The following is a 19285-nucleotide window of genomic DNA, read 5'->3' as shown; positions in this document are numbered from 1 at the left end:
GCCCCGCAGCGCCCACAGCCCGGACGGCGCCCGGCGCGGCAGCGCGGCGAGCCACGGCCGGCCAGGTTTGAGCTCCCTTTCGTTGCCCCCTTCCCTCCCTTTGCGAGCGGGGCCGCGCCGGGCGGCCGGTAGCGCCCGGGCCGGCCCTGGGCTCTGCCCCGGCGCGGGGTGTCGCTCCCCGGCGGCGGGGCGCGGCGGGACGGCCGGCGCGGTGCCCCCGGCACGCTCCGGCATGCTGGAGAGTGACGATGTGTTGGGTGACGATGTGTTGGGTGACGTTGTGTTGGGTGACGATGTGTTGGGTGACGTTGTGTTGGGTGACGATGTGTTGGGTGATGATGTGTTGGGTGACAACGTGTTGGGTGACGATATGTTGGGTGACGTTGTGTTGGGTGACGATGTGTTGGGTGACGTTGTGTTGGCTGACGATGTGTTGGGTCACCGTGGTGTCATTGATTGCAGTATGCCGGGGGTGCGTCAAGCGGTGTCCCCATGGCGGGAGACTGAGGAGCTCAAGGTCGCTTTAGGCCCCTTAAGGTCCAGGCGCCTCTCGCCTGGTTGGCAGTGCCGTCGCTGTATCCGCACCAACCCCCCTAAAAAGGAGAGCACAACTTCCCAACAAATATGCAAAAATTAAGATATTTTAGAAACATCTACACCGCCAGCTTTCAGAATTTCACATAAAAATTAAATGCTCGTACCTAGCATGATGTCACGCTGCGACCTTTCAAATTGCGGCCCTCGGGAAAAGGACGTAAAGTGATCTACTGGGCCTTGATGCTGCTTGCCGCCCGCATTTGACAGCGCTCTGCGGATGAGCCATCGCTTGTGCCGTTTCCCCGGGAAGCCGAGCTGGGAGGGGGCGGCCTGGCCCCCGGAATCTGGAGGGCTGTCAGGGGTCTGCGCCCAGCGCTGGGTGCGGGAGCCCGGGCTGACGTGTTGCTTCACAGGAACAACCTCATTAATATCTAGGAAGCAGCAGGAAAAAACGTTTGTCAGTCAGATTTTGAAGGAAATTTTAAAATCGCTTAGGCTACGGTTTGTCTGAGCACAGAATTATGCAAAATGAGTCAAATGGAAAATAAAGTTACTAGTGTTTCGACATGAGTAATGGCCCTGGCCAGCAACAAACCTGAGAATGACTTCCTTGATTCCCAAACAGGTCCACTTTGTGTCTCATCATTTCCTTTCTCCAGTCCAACCTTTATGGCTCCAAAAATATTTTTAAGTGCTGAGTTTGGGTGAAAAGAGTAGAAGAAAGGGGCCTAAAATTTGAGAGTTCTGGTCCAAGTTCATTTGGGCTGGTGAACTCACCATGAACTCCACGAACCCACTCCTGTTGAGCTTTCTCCAGCAGAGAAAGGACGTACAAGACACATGGACAGAATATGAAATGTTTAGTTAAACACAGAGTTTTGTTAAAAACAGAGCAAAACACTGACAGTGCAATAAGGAATATGTAAATTTTTTAACAGGCTTCAATAAGCTAGAACATTGTTCCCTCCTTCCCTCTGAAAAGTATTTTGATAATTTCCAAGCAGACAGCAAAGAAAAGGAAATTATATTAATCCCTTTGGGGAGAATGTGACATTCTGACTTCTTGAAGCCTGTGAAGAGGTTTATAAACTTAAAAAATGAAAAAGATGAATTTAATCTTTGCAGACCTGTCAAACTTGTCTCAATTATTTTTTGATGACATAATTAGAACTTACCGCTTTAATGTGCACTTTTTTAGTTTACTTTTGAAAAGATTTTATTTTTAAAGACTCAGGGAAAACGGAGGGCTTTGCAGTGGGAACTGGAGCAGGAAGAAGGGGAGGACTCGGTGTAGGTTCGAGTGCTGATTCAGAGCACTCTATTAAGCCAAGAGAGATGAACTCATTTTTTTCCTTCCTTGGGGAATCAAGCAAGAAACAGGAAGTCGTTGATTCAAACTAAGATCATTCACTCCGCAATTTGTAAACAGTGAATTATGTCCCTGTAAATATTTCCGGAACCCATTGGCTTGTTGGAAAATATGAAGTAAATTATTATAATCTCTAACAAACATCCCACAATAAAAAAGAGTTATTTTCAAACTTTTTATCTGTAATGTTTATACAGTGGAATATTAATTAGCTTGGACATTGAGAAACTACTTGGCTGGACGCATTGTTCACTGCCAGAAATCTATCTACTCAAATGTTTTGTCTGTTGAAAGACAAACATTTTTAACTCCACCCTGTAATATTGCACCCTACGAAAAAGCAAAATTTCTTTCACTACTTGTTCCATTTGTGTTTTCCCTATTACAAACACTGAACTATCCTACTGTTAACCATATGTTGGCTGAGTTCATCTCTGTCTTATGTTGCTGTAATTAGTCAAAAGGGAAACAAACATTATAAAAGATCCTAAATAGACAGTCTAATAGGAAATTGTCACTCCTCGTTACTCAGGAGAGCAGAATCCAGGCTGGCTGTCCAAAACAATCTGCAGCTGAAACTTCGGCTTCCTCTGTAAAGCAGAAGAAGCTGCTGCTTGGAAGTGCCACCTTCCTCCCTTGGATGTGGGGACTCCTGCGGGAGAGAGGAGCGAGGATTAGGGATAGGACAGTGGTGAGCAACTTGCTTCCCTGACAGCCCAGGGAGTTTTCTGCCCGGCTTAAAGGAAGGGGCGAAATGGTAAAAGACACCAGTCACCTCCAAGGGTTGTAGCTGAAATGCTTGTGTGCTTCAAGTTTAGAATTTGGGTGTTGTAGGATCAGCTCAGGAGACTATTTTAATAACGTGCTTAAATCCCAGCGATTCCATGAGGATTCCTGAATAGGGATGGTTGTAACCTCAGGCTTAACGGCTTGAATCACAGCCTGAGGGACCAAGAGGGAGAGAGTCAGGAGTGGAGCAGTTACCTTCAGACAAGTGACTACGGTGAAGAACCAACAAACCTTAGTCCATTTTTCTTTCCTCATTTTCCTTCTAAGTTAAGATATGGAATAAAAGAAACAAGGAAATTAGGGTACCTGAAAGGAAATAAAGTTTTGAGACAGTTTTTCACCTGTTTAGCTATGATGAGCTTGACAATAATCTGAGTCATTGAGAATTCAGAAAAGAACTAAAAAATATTTCTCAATGTATCAAAGAAAAGTTAAGGACTTTTTGGAATCCTACTCATGACTTTGATTTCTCTTGTGATATTTTGTTTTTTCCTTTTTTCTTTCTGGTGTCAGAAATAGTGGAAAAGATAAATCCATAAGTCCTTCCCCTCCAGCTGATGAGAGGTTTGGGGAAGGAGGGAAAAGGGAGGAAAGGGAGTGCTTGAACCTGGTCTTCCGAAGGACTGGAGCGGTTCTTCAGAGGGGGCTCTCAAAGGCATCACTTGTTAATCTACGCTAACTGGCTCAGGAGTTGCAGTAGAGAGATCTATATTATGGACGATTTTCCTCATGACACCAAAAATGGTGGCTATTTGCCTCTCTTTGTCAGTGCCTCATTGTCCATGACACAGGTGACCAACATGCAGCGTAACCATATGACTGGTAATTGTTTGTTGTGATCTTCCAGCTGCCTTCCACTGAATGGTGTTTTTATGGCTGGTTGTTATTCTGGAGACAAGTTGAACACTTAGGGGAATTCAAACTTTATTTTCAAAGCCAAACCTAGGTGTTCAGAGCCCTGCAAAGGCCAGGGCCTTTGCTCACAAGGGACTTTCTTGGACTGAATGGTTCCATTCAGCCATCCGCTTATTCGCTATTAAGCTATTGGTCTGTTCCCTAACAGCTGTCTACAAATACTTGGAATACAACAGAGCCCAGTCGTTCTGCTTGCAGACAGATGATTTTCTTGGCTTCTCAGACTCAACCCATGATGAGCCAGCTTTCATCCTGAATAATTTTTCCAGCAGTGCTTGTCCAAAAGGGCACTGAGCTCAATTTCCAGAAGGCATGAGCAGTTAAATGTAAATAAAAGCACAGATTGGAACCCAAAACATGCATGAACCAGGATGTTCTGAGATCTGCAACAGTTAATGTAAAAGGATTATTTTTCATGTGGGGGACCCCTGAGGGACCTCACCGTTCCATTTGGAACCCTGAACTCCCCTTTGGATATCATTAAGGTTATTAAATTTTCAAGGCAATTTGATTGAGCATAAGAATTTTAAAACTCTTCTTAAAGAGTCACCTGCCAAACATTAAACTTCCATAAAACCAAATGTTCTACCAACTCTCAGGTAGTTACACTTATATAAAGCATTTTCTTAGCAAAAGCTCAGTTCTCTATAAGCCTCTTTTATGTAAGAAAGGATGTATACAGTAACTGAAGATAAAAATGCATGATGTGTCTCCACTTATGAAGGAAAACAGATTGCAGCCCAAAACAATTGAAGAATTAAATTATGATAAACCTAAATGTTATCAACACAGATTTCAGAAATCTAGTTATGATAAGCGCCTTTGTAGACTAATATACTTTTACTAAGTTTTATGAAGCTGCTGTACATTTACAAAATTTGGGAGCATTCTTGAGATTTATATAAAATCGGTTAGTATGTACATAAGAAATTAATACATTAAATACAGACTCAATTTGATGTGGGGCTTTTTTCCCTTTATTTCTCCAGCATAAATATGGCTGAACTTTCGGAGCTAGAAGGTACTGTAAACTGGAAGGAAAGATGTTTAACTTTGGAGTCACAGTTAATGAAATTTCGTCTCCAGGCGAGCAAGATCAGAGAATTGTTAGCACAAAAGGTAGGTCTCATGGTAATAATTTTAATGCTGTATAGATTATTTGATGATGGGAGCTGATCACATGTCATAGTTTGAGATTACAAGTACTGGGATTTCTCAGGAGAAAAAAAAAAATTAAAACAAAATATATGGAAAACAGGTATGTTTTAATGCTGTGAAAGAATTCCACACATTAGATTTGACAGCAAGAAATGTTCATTTTTAAATAAGAACACACTAGCAAATCTTCTGCAGAGAGAAATATGTATCCGGTAATAACTTTTACAACACTGAAGTTAGTATTTAACACATTTTCCTAAGTATTTAAGATCTGATTTAAGACACAGAAATCACTGGGGAGAAAATCCAGAAGTATTATTTTCCCCAGTATTCCTCACTGAATCATATAATTTACCAGACTTGCTTTTCCTATAATAAGACATTTCCAACTATGGCTCATCATCTGAGTCTAGGGACCCAGAAAGTTGAAAAGTATTATATAATTTAATTTGAAGGATATTGTTTAAATATATACTACACTTTGCAATAGAGAAACATTTCATTTGGCATGTCCAAATGTGTGTATCCCAACAGTCAACCATTATTGAACCCATATTTGAAATAAAAAAAACCCAACAGTATATTTACCTGATAATATTTCCACAGAGCAAGGCCATTAAAAGAGTACAAAGGACAAAACATTTTAGAGCGTCATTGGAACTATGTAACTTCAACAAATTTCTAGTTCAAAATGTACTTTGTCAAAACTACTCTGTTCTTCCTAGAGCTAAATTTTCCATCAGTTGCTACCCCCAAAAGAAAGATAAAATTGAGATCCTTCTATAGCATGTTAGAGTGATGATACTTTTATTATAGCCTTGGTGATCCCCTCGAAAAACTTAAGTAGCTTTGTGAGCCAACACTCCTCGTTATAAGGGCCACTTTGACTCTCACCTTGTCTATCATACTTATCCACATAGACCCAAATTCTGCTCTTACAGTGTCCACTAATTTGCTTACTAAAGATATCAGACTTACAGATCAATAGTTGGTTCAATTATATCATCCAGTTCTTGACTGAATATCATTTGGCAATTTGTTACTATTCATTTTATCTATTTGTGCATGTACCTCTTCTATGGAGGTACAAAACCTCAATTTGACATGGGGAAAAAAAAAAAGAATAAAGAAATTTATTATTCCCTGGATTAGGTTTTTCATTAAGTAGCTTCTGCCTCTTTACCCCTCTTGGATCTCTACCTTCCAGGATGGAAGTCAAGTGCCTGAACACTGGACATGACTTTTCTAGGGACTTTCCAGCAGCCGTAACTACCAACTTTTATGCAGCTGCTGATGATTATAGTTTTGGCAACCAAAAACTTAAGATTCCAGAACAGCACTTCACAAAACTGAGTTTAAAAATATTTCAGAAGTTTGAATGCTTTCTATTAGACTTTTCAACTTGTTCCTTTACAGTTTGCATTTACAGGCTCTTTACTGCTAGACATATCCTCTTAGATTAACAGAAATGTATGCATAGTCATATAATTTCAGAAGTCAGCATTTAAAAAGAAAACAGAGTAAGAAGGATAAAATCACAAATCTTCAACACTGTGCCTGAAACAAAGCATTCGAAGGAAAAGCACTTATTCTCTCTGATCTGTGAGAAACATGACTGCAAAATAGATACAGAATCTTCAGAACTCCTGTTACTGCCCTCGTGTTTCAGTTTGCCTTAGCTTTCTCAGAAATTTTAGAAAAAGCAAAGTCTTTACAGGAGGTAAAAATGGGAGAAATATTTTCTATTGAAGACCATGCATCCAACAAGTATTCAGTTGGGATCATGCAATATATTACTCTCCAGAGCGGAGCATTAGCAGACTTCGTGAAAAATGATCCTTCTCCTCAGTTTGTCACTTTGACTTTTTAATCTTAATATTTCATTCATAAACTGTAATTCAGTTGAGACGTGCATCAAAGACTGGTCAGAGCTCAACAAAATTAGACCATATTCATCTGCAAATTTATGAATTTTGCACAATTCAAACCCAACAATTTTCAAAATGGGCACTAAGGTCTTAGCTGTATTTACTTCTATGTTGGTTTCATTTGTAACAAACCTGTACTTATTTTTCACATTTTTATTTTTGAAATTATACAAACAATTCTCAGTATTTGTAAAAGGAAAGATACACTTGCAGCAGTTTGAAATTAAACTGCAAGGAATTGTTACACAAAAATATATTTGGGAAATAGCAAAGTGAATAATGAAGACCTGATCGGCCAGTACTCGAGGGCATCCTCATACTAATGACAAGAGGAGAATAGAGCTGATGTCACCCTTTATAGGCACTTTCTAGATTTGTTACCTGTTATAGAATGAAACAAATCTGCAAAGCACACAAATAATTCTCCCTCTTACTTTGATTAGCACAGGCCTTGATGTGTGGTTTTGTTTACAATCATCTCTGTGCTATGAAACGTACTAAAACATCGAACAATAGCACTAGACAGTGTTCTACTTCAAAATAATAACAGAAATCACAGTGCTATGGTATGACAGACATAAAACCCTAATGGGGATTAATCTATGTAATTGTTGTAGAAAACAGAGTGAGAGTGATACTGTGACAAAACAGGGGGTCTCTACAGGAAGGTAGAGGAATGAATCGGTGGTATAATTCTCCAGCCTTCCTCCTCTGTGTGGATTTGAGAGGTACGTCTTCAAGAGAGTGAATCAGGAAAAGGAGTTTACATCCTATTACGCTATCTGGATGACTTCTTCAGAAACAGCCATTGGGTTTTTCCCTTTATATTTGCTGTATAACTTAGTCTAAAACCAGATTTTAATAAGGGTTTGCTTGAATCTGTCCTTTTTCAATATTTGTGACGTCTGTGCTTCTGCAAGTATATTTGAGCAGTGGATTGAGATACTTTACCCATACACCGGAAATCAAAGACCTTTGCATAGTTATTTTATTTAATAAGGGCCCTGCAGATAAATGAATGATCAACATGGGAATTCTTCCGTATATTCTTCTAAGATATGTGTTCTAAAAAGAAAAAAGAAAAAACACAAAACCCCCACCTATTTACTGGGTTTTGTAAGTCCAGCAAATACCTATCCTTGAACCTCAGTGGCTGAGGAGTTTGAGAAATTTGCATTATAAGTGCATTTCAGCAGTATGGCTACCAGAACTTTAATTTTGTAGTGAACATGAGGAGAAGAAGACAGAGGAGCAAAGGTTTATACAAGGTTTTCAGAAAACCTATCAATTCCCTCTTGTTTGTTTGGGGTTTTTATTTGTTTTCATTTTGCCAAGAGTCTATATTTATAAATGTAACATGCAAAGAAAGAGACCTTGTTGGAGTTTTAAGCAGAAGGTGCTGCTGTAAATGGGAGAGGTCTTTACAGGAATTCAAGGAATGATGTAGAAAGCATCCCTAGTATGCCCAATTTAGGATGGCTGTGGAACTGAGTTTTAAGTAGCAGCCTTTATTTTAATGCAGCTTGAGTCCTGCCTATGTGAAGAGTCTACTAAAAAGCCGTCGTTGAATAAAAGATCACAGTATTCTACTGCAAGTTTAGCTCCTGGCTAGAATTTCTTGTTATAGGAAAAGCTGGTGTCCCTCATTCTTTTCATAGTAAGTACATTTTTGCACGTAAAAGATATGTTCAACATCAGCTATAAAGTTAACGTTTTTCCTGTTGCTAAAAAATCATTTTAGTAGAACTACATAGCTGTGTTAAACTTCTTCTTGGGCAGCCTGCTCCGAATTTCTTTTTCATCAGATGACATAAGGACTGAATTTGGCACTATCCCAAATGTTGCATTATGGGCTGTCCAGTAATACTTAACATTCACATTAACGTCTCCAGTGCTGGGGAGTGATTTTCAACAAATATAAATGATTAAGAGAGAGGATTATTTTCATATATGTATTGACTTGTTTGCTTTTAACCTTCCATTTGGATATTCTCTGAATACATGCTCAGCTGGCAACTGAGCGTGTACGTGACATATGCAATAATACCTATACTTTCTGTACAGATTATGAAAATGATATGATAACTGATTTTTAAGCCAATATTTCCAATATATTCCAAAGCATAACACATTCCTGACTTTGTCTCACAAACGAACAGCTAAATCTGTGCCCCAATGTATTTTTATTCATTTTGCAGGCATATTTATGGTACGTCATTTGACATTTCAAAATTAAACAGATGCAGTGTGTTGTTATCTGTGGCATTACAGTTTAAAGATTAATGTTTTCAGAGGAAAAGCCCATAATGCATTAGACTTGTGCAGTGATTGTCAATCTGAAAATTGTAAAAAAGTACAATGAATATTTCCATTTGCATTCCAAGGATTATGAAGGGTAAAGTAAAAGGGAGCAAAATACCATAGTACCAAAGTTATTCAAATGAAGGTTATTTTTCAGTATTTCAGTTGCTCTTAAAAAACTTCTTGTCATGGAAAATAGTTCAGATGCTGTTAGGGAGATAGAAACAGGAGAAAGCAAGGAGAGTTAAAGAGAATAAAAGTTAAAAGCTTATATGGTTAGAGCCTTAGTTTTGTTTACGCTTTTTTAATACCTATACCTTTTTTCCTATAACTTCATTTTTATCCCTTGTCTATTATTAAGATTATGCCATGCCTTTTTATAACAGTGGGTGGGGTTTTTTTGTTTCATTGTTTTTGTACATCTTAAACCCACATTCTTTCTAAGGAGGCTGAATATGGAGGGGTGGGCGGGGGGCAGGGAAGAAGAAAGAGAACTCAGGAAGCAATAAATCGGTTGGTTTTGTAGAGACCAGGGCAGGTAATGGCATGAAGAGCACAGCCCATGCTGTGAGGCAGGAGGATGAATATCGTCCCTCTGGTGGTACAGAGATGAGAGCATCTGTCCTGGTCCTGCCCACCTGGGATGGAGAAGTCAATGGAAGTTGTGGAAGCTGTGATAGTTGGGAAGATCCCTAGCCAATCTAAGATTTCTTTAGCATTTCACTTATAGGAGCTACAAGACATTTTTTTCTTCCATTTTTCATGGAGGGAACTCTTTTCGCACTTAGAAATTGTGCACTGAATTTTCATTCCCTCAGAGAGTATTTTCGGGCTTTAAATATCTTTGTCACATCTTCAAACTGCATGATGCCGCCTTACCTGTAGTTCTGGAATCTCTTGCTCCTTTACCATCTGTGTTTCCTAGGTGTCCTATACACTTTAATTTCATGAATAAATTCAGTTCCGGTCAAGTTTTCAATATTTTAAACTTTGGCAGTGACTGGTACCTTCAATTCTTAAGCCATCACCTCTTGGGCAGTGGCACGGCACAAAGGCCTCTTATTTCAGATGTTCACAGTGTGGCTCTAACCAGAACTGGCAATTCAGTGAGACAGAAGTAGCAGGATTTCCACAATCGTAGTAGGATGAGCAAAACAAAACAAAGCAGGCAGCTGTCTTTTAATACAGATGAACAACCAGTTGTTGACACATTTCTCTTTTCATTCTGAGCAGCATGTGAGACTTCTTTTTCCTTGCCTTGCCAAAGTGCTTTGGTGCATTCTTCCATCTTGCTAAACAGTATTGTAACTTCTTTCAAGATTTTGAATGTTTTAAGAATGTCTGTTTGTGCTAGAGTGGTAGTCTACATAATTTGTATTTGATTGTGTCTCTGCAACTTAACTATCAAGATGTGAGTTGGAAAAGAAGCCAGAAAGAGTGAATGTTCCTAGTATTTTACCAGGCTTAGGAAAGTTCTATGACTGATATTGGGAAAAGCACTATTGTCCAGCCAGCATTACATGCTGCTCATTTGACCTTCGCTACACTGCCTGCCCAAATCCTGCTGCTGAATTTAACTTTTTTAACACTGTATATTTACTGGCAGCTGTCCTAGACTACTAATTCTGGAAGAGTTCCCTCTCCAGGCCTTTCTGTTCCATATTTTCAGTTTATATAATTTCCAGAAAAAAAGAATTGATTTTACTGTAATGAACTCAGCTGAAATGTGAAAGATTGCTTGTTCATATGTACTTTTCATACATTTAATGAGCACTAGAAAAACCCTTTGAACGGAATAATTATTCTTAAAATCATGTTTAAATATTGAGAAGAACCTGATAAAGTAAAATATGACTTAGTGGTAAAACTGGTCTCATCTCATGGAGACTGATAAAAATTTTGAGCCTGATCATTTTGGAAACTGAGCAGATGGAGACTGATAATTTTGGTAGGTTTCATTTTGGTCCAAGGAAAGGCTTCTGTGCGAAACAGAGTTCATGTGAATGAGCTGAAGAGCTAAAAAGGAGAGTTAAGAGAGACCTGCAATTAAGAAGTGCCTTTGGCCTAACTAGGAGAGCAGTGTCAGAAGCTGCTGCAGTTAGAAGTGGATGGGATTGTGACTCTGCACATGGAGACTGCATAACTACCAGCCACCTTCACAAGCAGCAGGAGTGTATACGTGTATATGTGTGTGTATGCATACATACATATGTATATAAAGTTGGCACCAAAGATCCAAATTGCTTTTACGCTCCGGATTTCTGACTACGACTGAGGCAGATAAAAGAAAGAATCCCTGTGGTGAACGGTCTTGACTCAGAAAGAGATAAAATGAGGAGGATTTGGTTAGATGGCAAATTTTCAGAGGAACAGTTGACACTTCTTGTTCCTGAGAAGAATTGTGGCCTTTTACCTTTTAATTGATATTAAAATGGAGAAGATGGGAGAAGGAAGAAATGGGAGGGCACTGAGCTGCCAGGTTGTGATCCCTAAGCTGAGTTTTGCAGTGGCAATAACCTGGGCGGGCATGCAGGTGGGATTTGAAGGAAAAATAAGGCTGCAGCTTTGGGGATTTAAGCCAGATAACTAATTCATCTAAAGGTTTTTTTTAGTGGAGGAAATACTAACAAACACTATAATTCCAGATACTATGAACCAGTAAAATAGTGACGAAAGTTCACCATGCTTGATCTGTGAGTAGCCCAAGGAACATTTGAGCCCCATTAAGACTCAGGCTTAGCTCATTTAACACTCATTTAGCCCTTTCGGGGAGATCTATGACAAAAAGAAGACTGCGTTCAGAAAGCAGTTCTTCATTTTGATGACTAAATCCACACTGTTGAGAAATATTGTTATAGGTTTCATCTTTTTCTAGGGAAAAGCTTTTTGTGCCCAAATATTCGATTTCATTTTTTACTTAAGGCGTATTTAATTTTATATATATATAGGTAGGTCTGAAGTATCACTTCCTCAATTTATGAGACAAGACGGACTTGTATTAATTAGTTGAAATGCAAAGCTGTTCTAGAAAAGATAAGTCATCTCATTGTGTTGCCTTTGGCATAAAAAATAAATCATCCAGTAAATACCAAAGTCTATCTTACTCAAGGCATGTGTTAATTCCTTCTTTAAAAATGATCTTCTTGTTTATTTTTCCTGTGAAATATTAATATCTTGATTTTACATCTCTATTTGTTAGGTGTTTTGTCTATGTGGCTTAATCGGTCAGGTCATATTTTAAAGTTTGTTGTAGTTTATAAAGATTTAACACTGTCCTTATGGAGGAGTCATAATATGTAGAAGAGAAATCAGTGTCAAGACAGAGGAATAACGCTTGAAAATATGGATGGAACATACCCAGTCAGCTTTTTAATAACTGAGTTACAGACGTAGGAGGAATATTACTGTGTTTTCCTAAGCTAAACCACCAGAAGAAAGACCTTTGTGTAAAAAGTCATGCTTCTAAAACAGTTTTACCATTGCTTTTCACAGAATGTGAAAACTAACCAACAAATATATGCGAGGCTTTATACATGTATAGTTTGGGCATAGCATATTTTAAAACATGAAAACTGGTGGTCATCGAAGCCACTGACAAGCAGATGACTTGCTTGTAAGCAGCACTGGCTCTTTTTTTAAGGAAATGCAGAGATTTGTTGAAATATTTGTGTTTAAACATAGCAATATAGAACCAAAAGGGGAAATCTGGTCACATGCAGTGCTCTGGAATAGCTGGCAGGCATATTCTTCAAACCATTTATAAACTTATCAAGCGCCAAATAAAAAGTCAGATCTTTTGCCTTTATAGCTTCTATTAGAAGGCAGTTCCAAAATCTTTTTTAGTCGATGTGGAAAACGAGGGTCTTCGAATTTCCACCCTATGTTTATTCATCACCTGTTTATCTCTGCTTGCACCTTTGAAACGTGTTGTTTATCCCTCGCTTGCTTCTCCTGTTTGTTTATTTATGGAAGCAAACATATCCCCACGTTTCTTCGGTTTCAGTAGGTCCGATGTGTTCACTAAATGAAGAAATGGACAGATTTACTACTTTTTATGTGGAATGCTATTTTTCAACCACAGATCATCTGGGCCTTTTTTGAGATGAGGAGGAACTGAAAACTTCAAATGCAAGGAAAGAAGCAGACTCTAAACATACCGTTCTCAAGTCACTGGAAGTTCTGCACTTTATCACTAGACAGGCTGTATTTCTGCTTCAGAAACATCAAGTTTTATCTCATTTTTAATTTTTGAAAACTCTGACCTATTATCAGCGTAATTTGACAGGCTTACAGAGAAGTGATGCTTTTCATTCAGTAATGGTCCTGTTTTTTCTTGTATCTATTTCAAAAAGATTTCCAAAAAGTCTATGTTATACAACTGTGCTGTTTATAATATTAAAAATGAGGAGATAGTGTATTATTCACTGATTATAATGTAAATTTTAAATGCAAATGGAACAAGCTATTATGTTGAAAATTGACTTGGATAAAAAATGAGATTTTTGTTCCCATAAATAACATATATTTTCAGATCTCAAAAAGGAAATAACTATAACAATTTTATTTTTAAAAAATCCTTTGAAATTATTAAATAACTGTTTCAAATATCAGGAACATTAACAATTCAGTGCTGTAATTTCTAATGCACATTACAGGAACAATGATCTGTGTATATATATATGTATATAAATGAAAAAATAGATATACATATGCATACAGATGGAGTATTTTTGAAATTTATGAGTGATGACTTTTGAATTTATACCCGTTGGTGATTTCATGCAATACATGTTTTAATAAAATGAAAATTTCTTTACTTGCACAAAAATATGTGTTGAACATTTCTGAATACAGTTCAGAAACTTCCAGGTGAACTTTGAGACAGAATTTCTATACGATTTGCTTTTGTATTGTAAAAAGTTCCCCGCGACTGTGTGTTGTGCGTCAGTGTCCAGACCTCCAAGGCAGTACACCTCTCTGGTTTTATTGCTGCCATATTTCTTCAAAGCATTCAGTATTTATTCACATGTGGCATTTCTCTGTTCATTGTTTGAAGAAAAATAGCTCAGTTTGATGAGTGTCAGATGTAGAGTGGTTATTTCCTACTAAGTTTAAAAACAAATCTGTTTCTAACACTAGATATTATTTTCCATAATTCAGATAATTGATGCAGCGTGCACTAACACATTTATAAGAGGAAATTTTTCACTTAGAAGGAGAAAGTGCAGGTTAAAGTAGCAGTCTTTTCTTCTGTATCTGTGTTGATATGTTCTTTAGTCAGAATGTGGGCATTTCTTGCTCATGTACCTAAAACATTTAATCTTTATATTTAAGCTTGTAAAACCAAACCCAGTATAGATTATGACAGGACACCTCTGAAGCCTTAACGAATTTCGGAAGGAGCCTGCACCAATCATAGATGGGTGTGACATGAATATTCCTTACAAGAGTTTCAGTGCAGAAACATGGAAGGAACGTAGGTCTGTAGTGCCCGGTATTACCCAGAACTCAAATTGTTGTGTAGAAGAGCAGCACAACTGCTTAATGCTTGTACTGTGGTTCAGGGATCATGAGATGCTGCTGGAGGGACTGGTTGTTTTCAGGTCGAAGCCGAGTCGGAGCTCAGTGCACCTGGCAAGTGATGTTTCCAGGTTTTATTTCCATTTATTAAATCTGGTATGTTTCTGCTACAACCTTACAGCTGAAATGAGTTTTACTTACGGGACATAAATAAATTGCCAATTACTGCTGTGGCAAGGAGGTGCATTTACAAATTGTATGACTGTGAAAACAGATGAACAACTTGCTACTCCTCAGCAATGAATGTCACAGTATAAATATATGAAGGACTTTCCTGTGATAATATTACAGAGCATTAACAATGTTCATTATTGATATAACAGCTGCACTTCTGCTTGGTTTAGCATAGGGCTTTTAGTACAGTGAAATGTTAGCTGACCATACATTCAGAAATAACCTCAATTTCTGAATCCTCAACTCCCTAAAAAAGAAATGTCTAAAAAATTATATTAAAATTAGTCTTTTAAACCCAAAAAGACAGATGGAGAGCAACCTTAGAATTTAAAATTCTAAAAATTTAACTCAAAATCTCACCATGAGGTTGTATAAATATGAAATGAAATGAAATATATGTGACCAGAGAGGAACAAAGCAGGCTCATCTCCCTGCCCGTCTGTCTGGACTGTTAGTACATGAATGACTGGGACAATCCTTTCCTTAGAAGAGACCTTGCAAAACAACTCACTGGGGGCCTGAACATAACCATGTGTATTGTGAAATGGTTGTTGCTCTTGTATTAATGGTGTGTTGCGGTATTATGATGTGGACTGTGGGTTTTTCTATTGTATGAGAAAGTAGTGGAAGGTCAGTCACAGATTTTTTTATGTTAGCGAAAACTCATTTCCTCCATTTTCAGTTTTTGACTGATAGAAAATGATGGCTCTGTGTCCTTGTCTGTATGAGGTGCTAAAAGTACACAAAACTGTTTCATGTGACTGACAACATAATTGGGAAGAGAAAGAGATGGAGAGTGAAAAGGAAACTGAAAGATGCCAGAAATCAAGTACAAACAGGACAGAATGAAACTGATTATTTTAAAACCAAGCAGTAAACCGGAGAAGGAATAAATGTGTTTCATTTGCATTATTTGTATCATGCGCTTTTCTACAAACAATTTTGAAGCTGAATACTGAGTATCCCAGTGGTAATTATTTGATGTCTCATCCTCTTCAGATGAACTGAGATCTTTGCTAGGTATTCTATGAGAACCAGTAAGTCCTTAAGTTATGGAATACCTTATGGACTTTCTAGTGTTACTTCAAACCACGGTTTACTTTTTAAAGAAGTCATAATTGTATGATTCACCAAAATCAGACTAGAGAGCTCTTCACAAAATGTAAATGAAATATTTCTCTCTGGCCTCTTCTATTCCATATTGTTGGAAAAGCCTTCAAAATAAATCATCTAAAATACAAGGGCTTTCCAAGGCCCAGGGCAAAGGCTGAGTCTATGATTTATTTGGCATCATTATAAAGTACATAATAGATCAGGGTTTCTCACTGCTCAGAAGTGACCCGTGCTCCTCCATGTTGTGCTGGTCTCTGTCTTCATCCATTTGCACTGTGACTTTTCAAATTTTTTTTCCATTAAGCACCTGAGTCGACCGTGTTTCTTCTGCCGCAGGCCCCTTCTTCCACACCGAGGGTGGAGGAGCGTGGGACAGGCCTCATACCACAATTGCTCCCCAAAGATGAATTTGTCTCCTTCAGAAGAATTCATGGCCCAGTTGTATAATGTACCAAGTATTCTTCACTCTTGCCAGTTTTGGAAAGACATGAAGAAACTCAGCACTTTTTAAGACTATGAGCCTGCATGAGGAAAGTTTCAGGGCTGTTGTCAAAGAGATTTCTACTCTTGGTTGCATGGAAAAAAAGCAGTATGTCATATAGCAGCCACAAGATTATACTACGAAGAAAAGTTGTATTATTTTTTTTTTTTCTGTGGAAGAATCTGAACAATGTTTTAATACGGTCATAATGATTCATTATTTTCGGACACACCGTTCATCCTTTTATTTATTTTTTATGCTCTTCCCCACAACCTGTCTTTTCCTTTTTCAAAACAGACCATGAAAATAAGTTTCACTGTGGTATTTCTGGCAACAGGCAGAAGACAGTGCTATTTTACTATAATTTTTTATGTATCTACAGATGCAGCAGCTTGAGAAACAAGTTATAGATGCTGATCGTCAAGCAGAGAGAGCTTTTCAGCAGGTATAGATATGAATTGAAAAATATCTCCACTAGCTATGTGCATGTTACTGTAATGAGGGCAAATGCAGAAAAGGGCTATTTTTCTTATGTGTTGCTGAAAGGGGAGAAGACAGTTTCTTTTTACATCTATTGATTTGCCTTACCAGAGGTGTTCTAACACCTTTCTCTGCTCACTGTCCAGTTCAGTTCAGTAAAGTCAAAGCTAACAGCACAAATCCAAAATAGATACATGTAATGAGCTTCTTCATTGATGCATCATGAGTCTTTGATCTGTGATGTACATGGAAACAAAAGGGAGAGGAAACAGTGACCGATTTTAGAAAATCTGTAGGAAAATAAAATGAGGCTATCCAGTGCAGTCTCTAAATAGGATTATTCTATGTTGTTTGTACATCTTGTAGAAGTTACATCATCTAAAGAATGAGATCATGGCTAAATATTCAACCAAAGTTGCCTTTTGATTCCAAATGGCAGATACAGCTACTGCAGACATTTTATGAACATATCTCTGGTGTTCCCTAAAAATCCTTCCTATTTTACTGTGAGACAGACAGAAACTGAAAATTGCATTAATAAAAAATGTTTATGTACTAATTTGGAGTTAGAAAATGTTCCCGACTATGAGACAAGTACTTTTTAGCCATTTTTTTAGAATGCTTCTGATAATTTGTTGTTTTGGGTTTTTTTTACACTGTGCAATTCTTTATTTATTAAAATATTGGGTTTTACACCTAACAAGAGCTCCCTATCCATAAATTGTATTCTTCCATACTGTCGTTTCTAAAACCTTGTGTTTTACAAACCTGGAAGCCTCTTACTGATACTAACAAAATCTGTATAAGGTCTATCAGTGTTTTGCCAGTCCTACTGGTATTAGATGCATAGGGAGACAACAATCTGCAATTTCTTCCCAAATAGGCTTCAGATCTTTGCAGGGTTATCTTGAATTTTAAGTGTGGGGACAATATTAATAGACCATTTTGTGATTAAATTCCTACCTGTAACTTGGAGTATTATGTTTCCTAAAGTCTTATGTTTGACCTTCCAAATAGGTGCAGGTCATGGAAGAAAAATTAAAAGCAGCTAACGTTCAGACGAGTGAATCAGAAACCAGGTTGTATAAGAGATGTCAAGATCTGGAGATCCTGATACAAGATAAAAACGACATAATACAAAAATTGGAGCAACAACTTGAAGAACAGGTTAGAAATAATGGTGTTATAAAAGATGACCATCAATTCCATTCTTAATTACACAAAAGGAAAATAAAAATTAAGATCAATAGAGGACAGAAAAGTTTAGCATTATTTCTGATGTTTGATTAAAGAGGTTCCCATTAGAAGTATATCATTTGAATAAGGTTTATTCCCTTGCAAATCATGTTCTGTCTTCCTTTGAAAGAAAATCTAACTTTGAAGAGGGGAAAGACATTCTTCCTCTTCACTGTCTTCTCTGAAGAGCTTTTATTTTTCCTAGAGGAAAGAGGAACAGCAGCCTCTGTGAAGGGCCTATTCTTTTTTTTTTTTTAAATCACCATGTATTGGCCAGGAGACTGAATTACTTGAAGCAATCTTAGGATTTGTGTCTGAAGATACTACTCAGGCAGATTGTAATACTCAGTGAAAAATATGTTTATGTCATTTTTTTTTTCCAGAAGCAACTAAGACTGCAAGAAGCAAAAATCATTGAAGAAAAAGCAGCTAAAATAAAAGAATGGGTGACAGTCAAGCTCCATGAGGTATAACTCTTGCTACAATACTTATACAGAAAATATAATGGTGTGACTGGATATCCCGTAGGCTTTTTGGCTGTTAAAGGGCTTTGTGCCGTAGTAAAAACAAACAGAAAAAGTGCTTCACAGTTTCATTGATCTATATGGTTACTTGCTTGAAAGTGGAAAAATGAAAACAACAGCACAGAGGGCAGAGTATCCATGTCACTTAAAATCTGATATCTCATTTGGTCAGCTAGTATAATCTGGGTCCTCTTTACAAAGAAAGGGCCAGACCTGCTCTCTGGAAGGTCTACTTATCTCTGCTAATTGAGAGAGATTAGCTGGCAAACTGAGCTTGCTCAAGCAGATGCCTGAAGTATGAATAATCCCCAGAAAGCTGACCAAGTCTGCTGGGGCCTGGCAGAAGAAAGGACTTGATCATGTTTTATTTTCCAATGCCCATAGTACTCTTAGTCATGAACAGTTTCAGGGGCGCTGCTTCTGTTCTTAAAAGAGACGAGTTGTCTCCCATGTTTCTCTGCTGTGCTGAAATAATCATGTCTCTAAGGCTGCCAGGTTTGTGCAGCCGTGTGTGTATAGAATCTACCGTTGCCCGTAGAAGTTAAAATCCTACTCTGTTGTGGTTAACTGGAAATTATACTCCAGTTGAAGACCAATTATTATTTTTAAAGCTGAAAACTAGAAGTAGCATTTACTATTAGTCTGCGAGGAGTGTTTTTGAAATAATTTAATAAAAATACAATGAAGTTTAGCTAAAATT

At 37.9% G+C, this 19285-nt stretch overlaps 1 protein-coding gene across 4 annotated transcripts in view; it reads left to right on the top strand.

Annotated features, from left to right (window-relative positions):
* Nucleotides 1-19285, top strand: part of LOC135987108 (pleckstrin homology domain-containing family H member 2-like) — a 53926-nt gene continuing 34641 nt past the window's right edge. For 2 of the 4 annotated variants that reach the window (XM_065631797.1, XM_065631794.1), the window contains exons 1-5: nt 1-65; nt 4600-4729; nt 16728-16790; nt 17843-17992; nt 18445-18528. In XM_065631797.1, coding sequence (XP_065487869.1) covers nt 4607-4729; nt 16728-16790; nt 17843-17992; nt 18445-18528 — 420 coding nt within the window. In that variant the 5' untranslated portion in view covers nt 1-65; nt 4600-4606. Of the gene's footprint in view, nt 66-4599; nt 4730-16727; nt 16791-17842; nt 17993-18444; nt 18529-19285 lie in introns of those variants that run through there. The other 2 variants (XM_065631795.1, XM_065631798.1) reach the window with 2 other exon arrangements.

Source organism: Caloenas nicobarica, chromosome 3, assembly GCF_036013445.1.
Source record: "Caloenas nicobarica isolate bCalNic1 chromosome 3, bCalNic1.hap1, whole genome shotgun sequence".
NCBI classification, from domain to species: Eukaryota; Metazoa; Chordata; class Aves; order Columbiformes; family Columbidae; genus Caloenas; species Caloenas nicobarica.
Note: the sequence above shows the minus strand (reverse complement) of the source record. Positions and strands in the feature narration are given on the sequence as shown.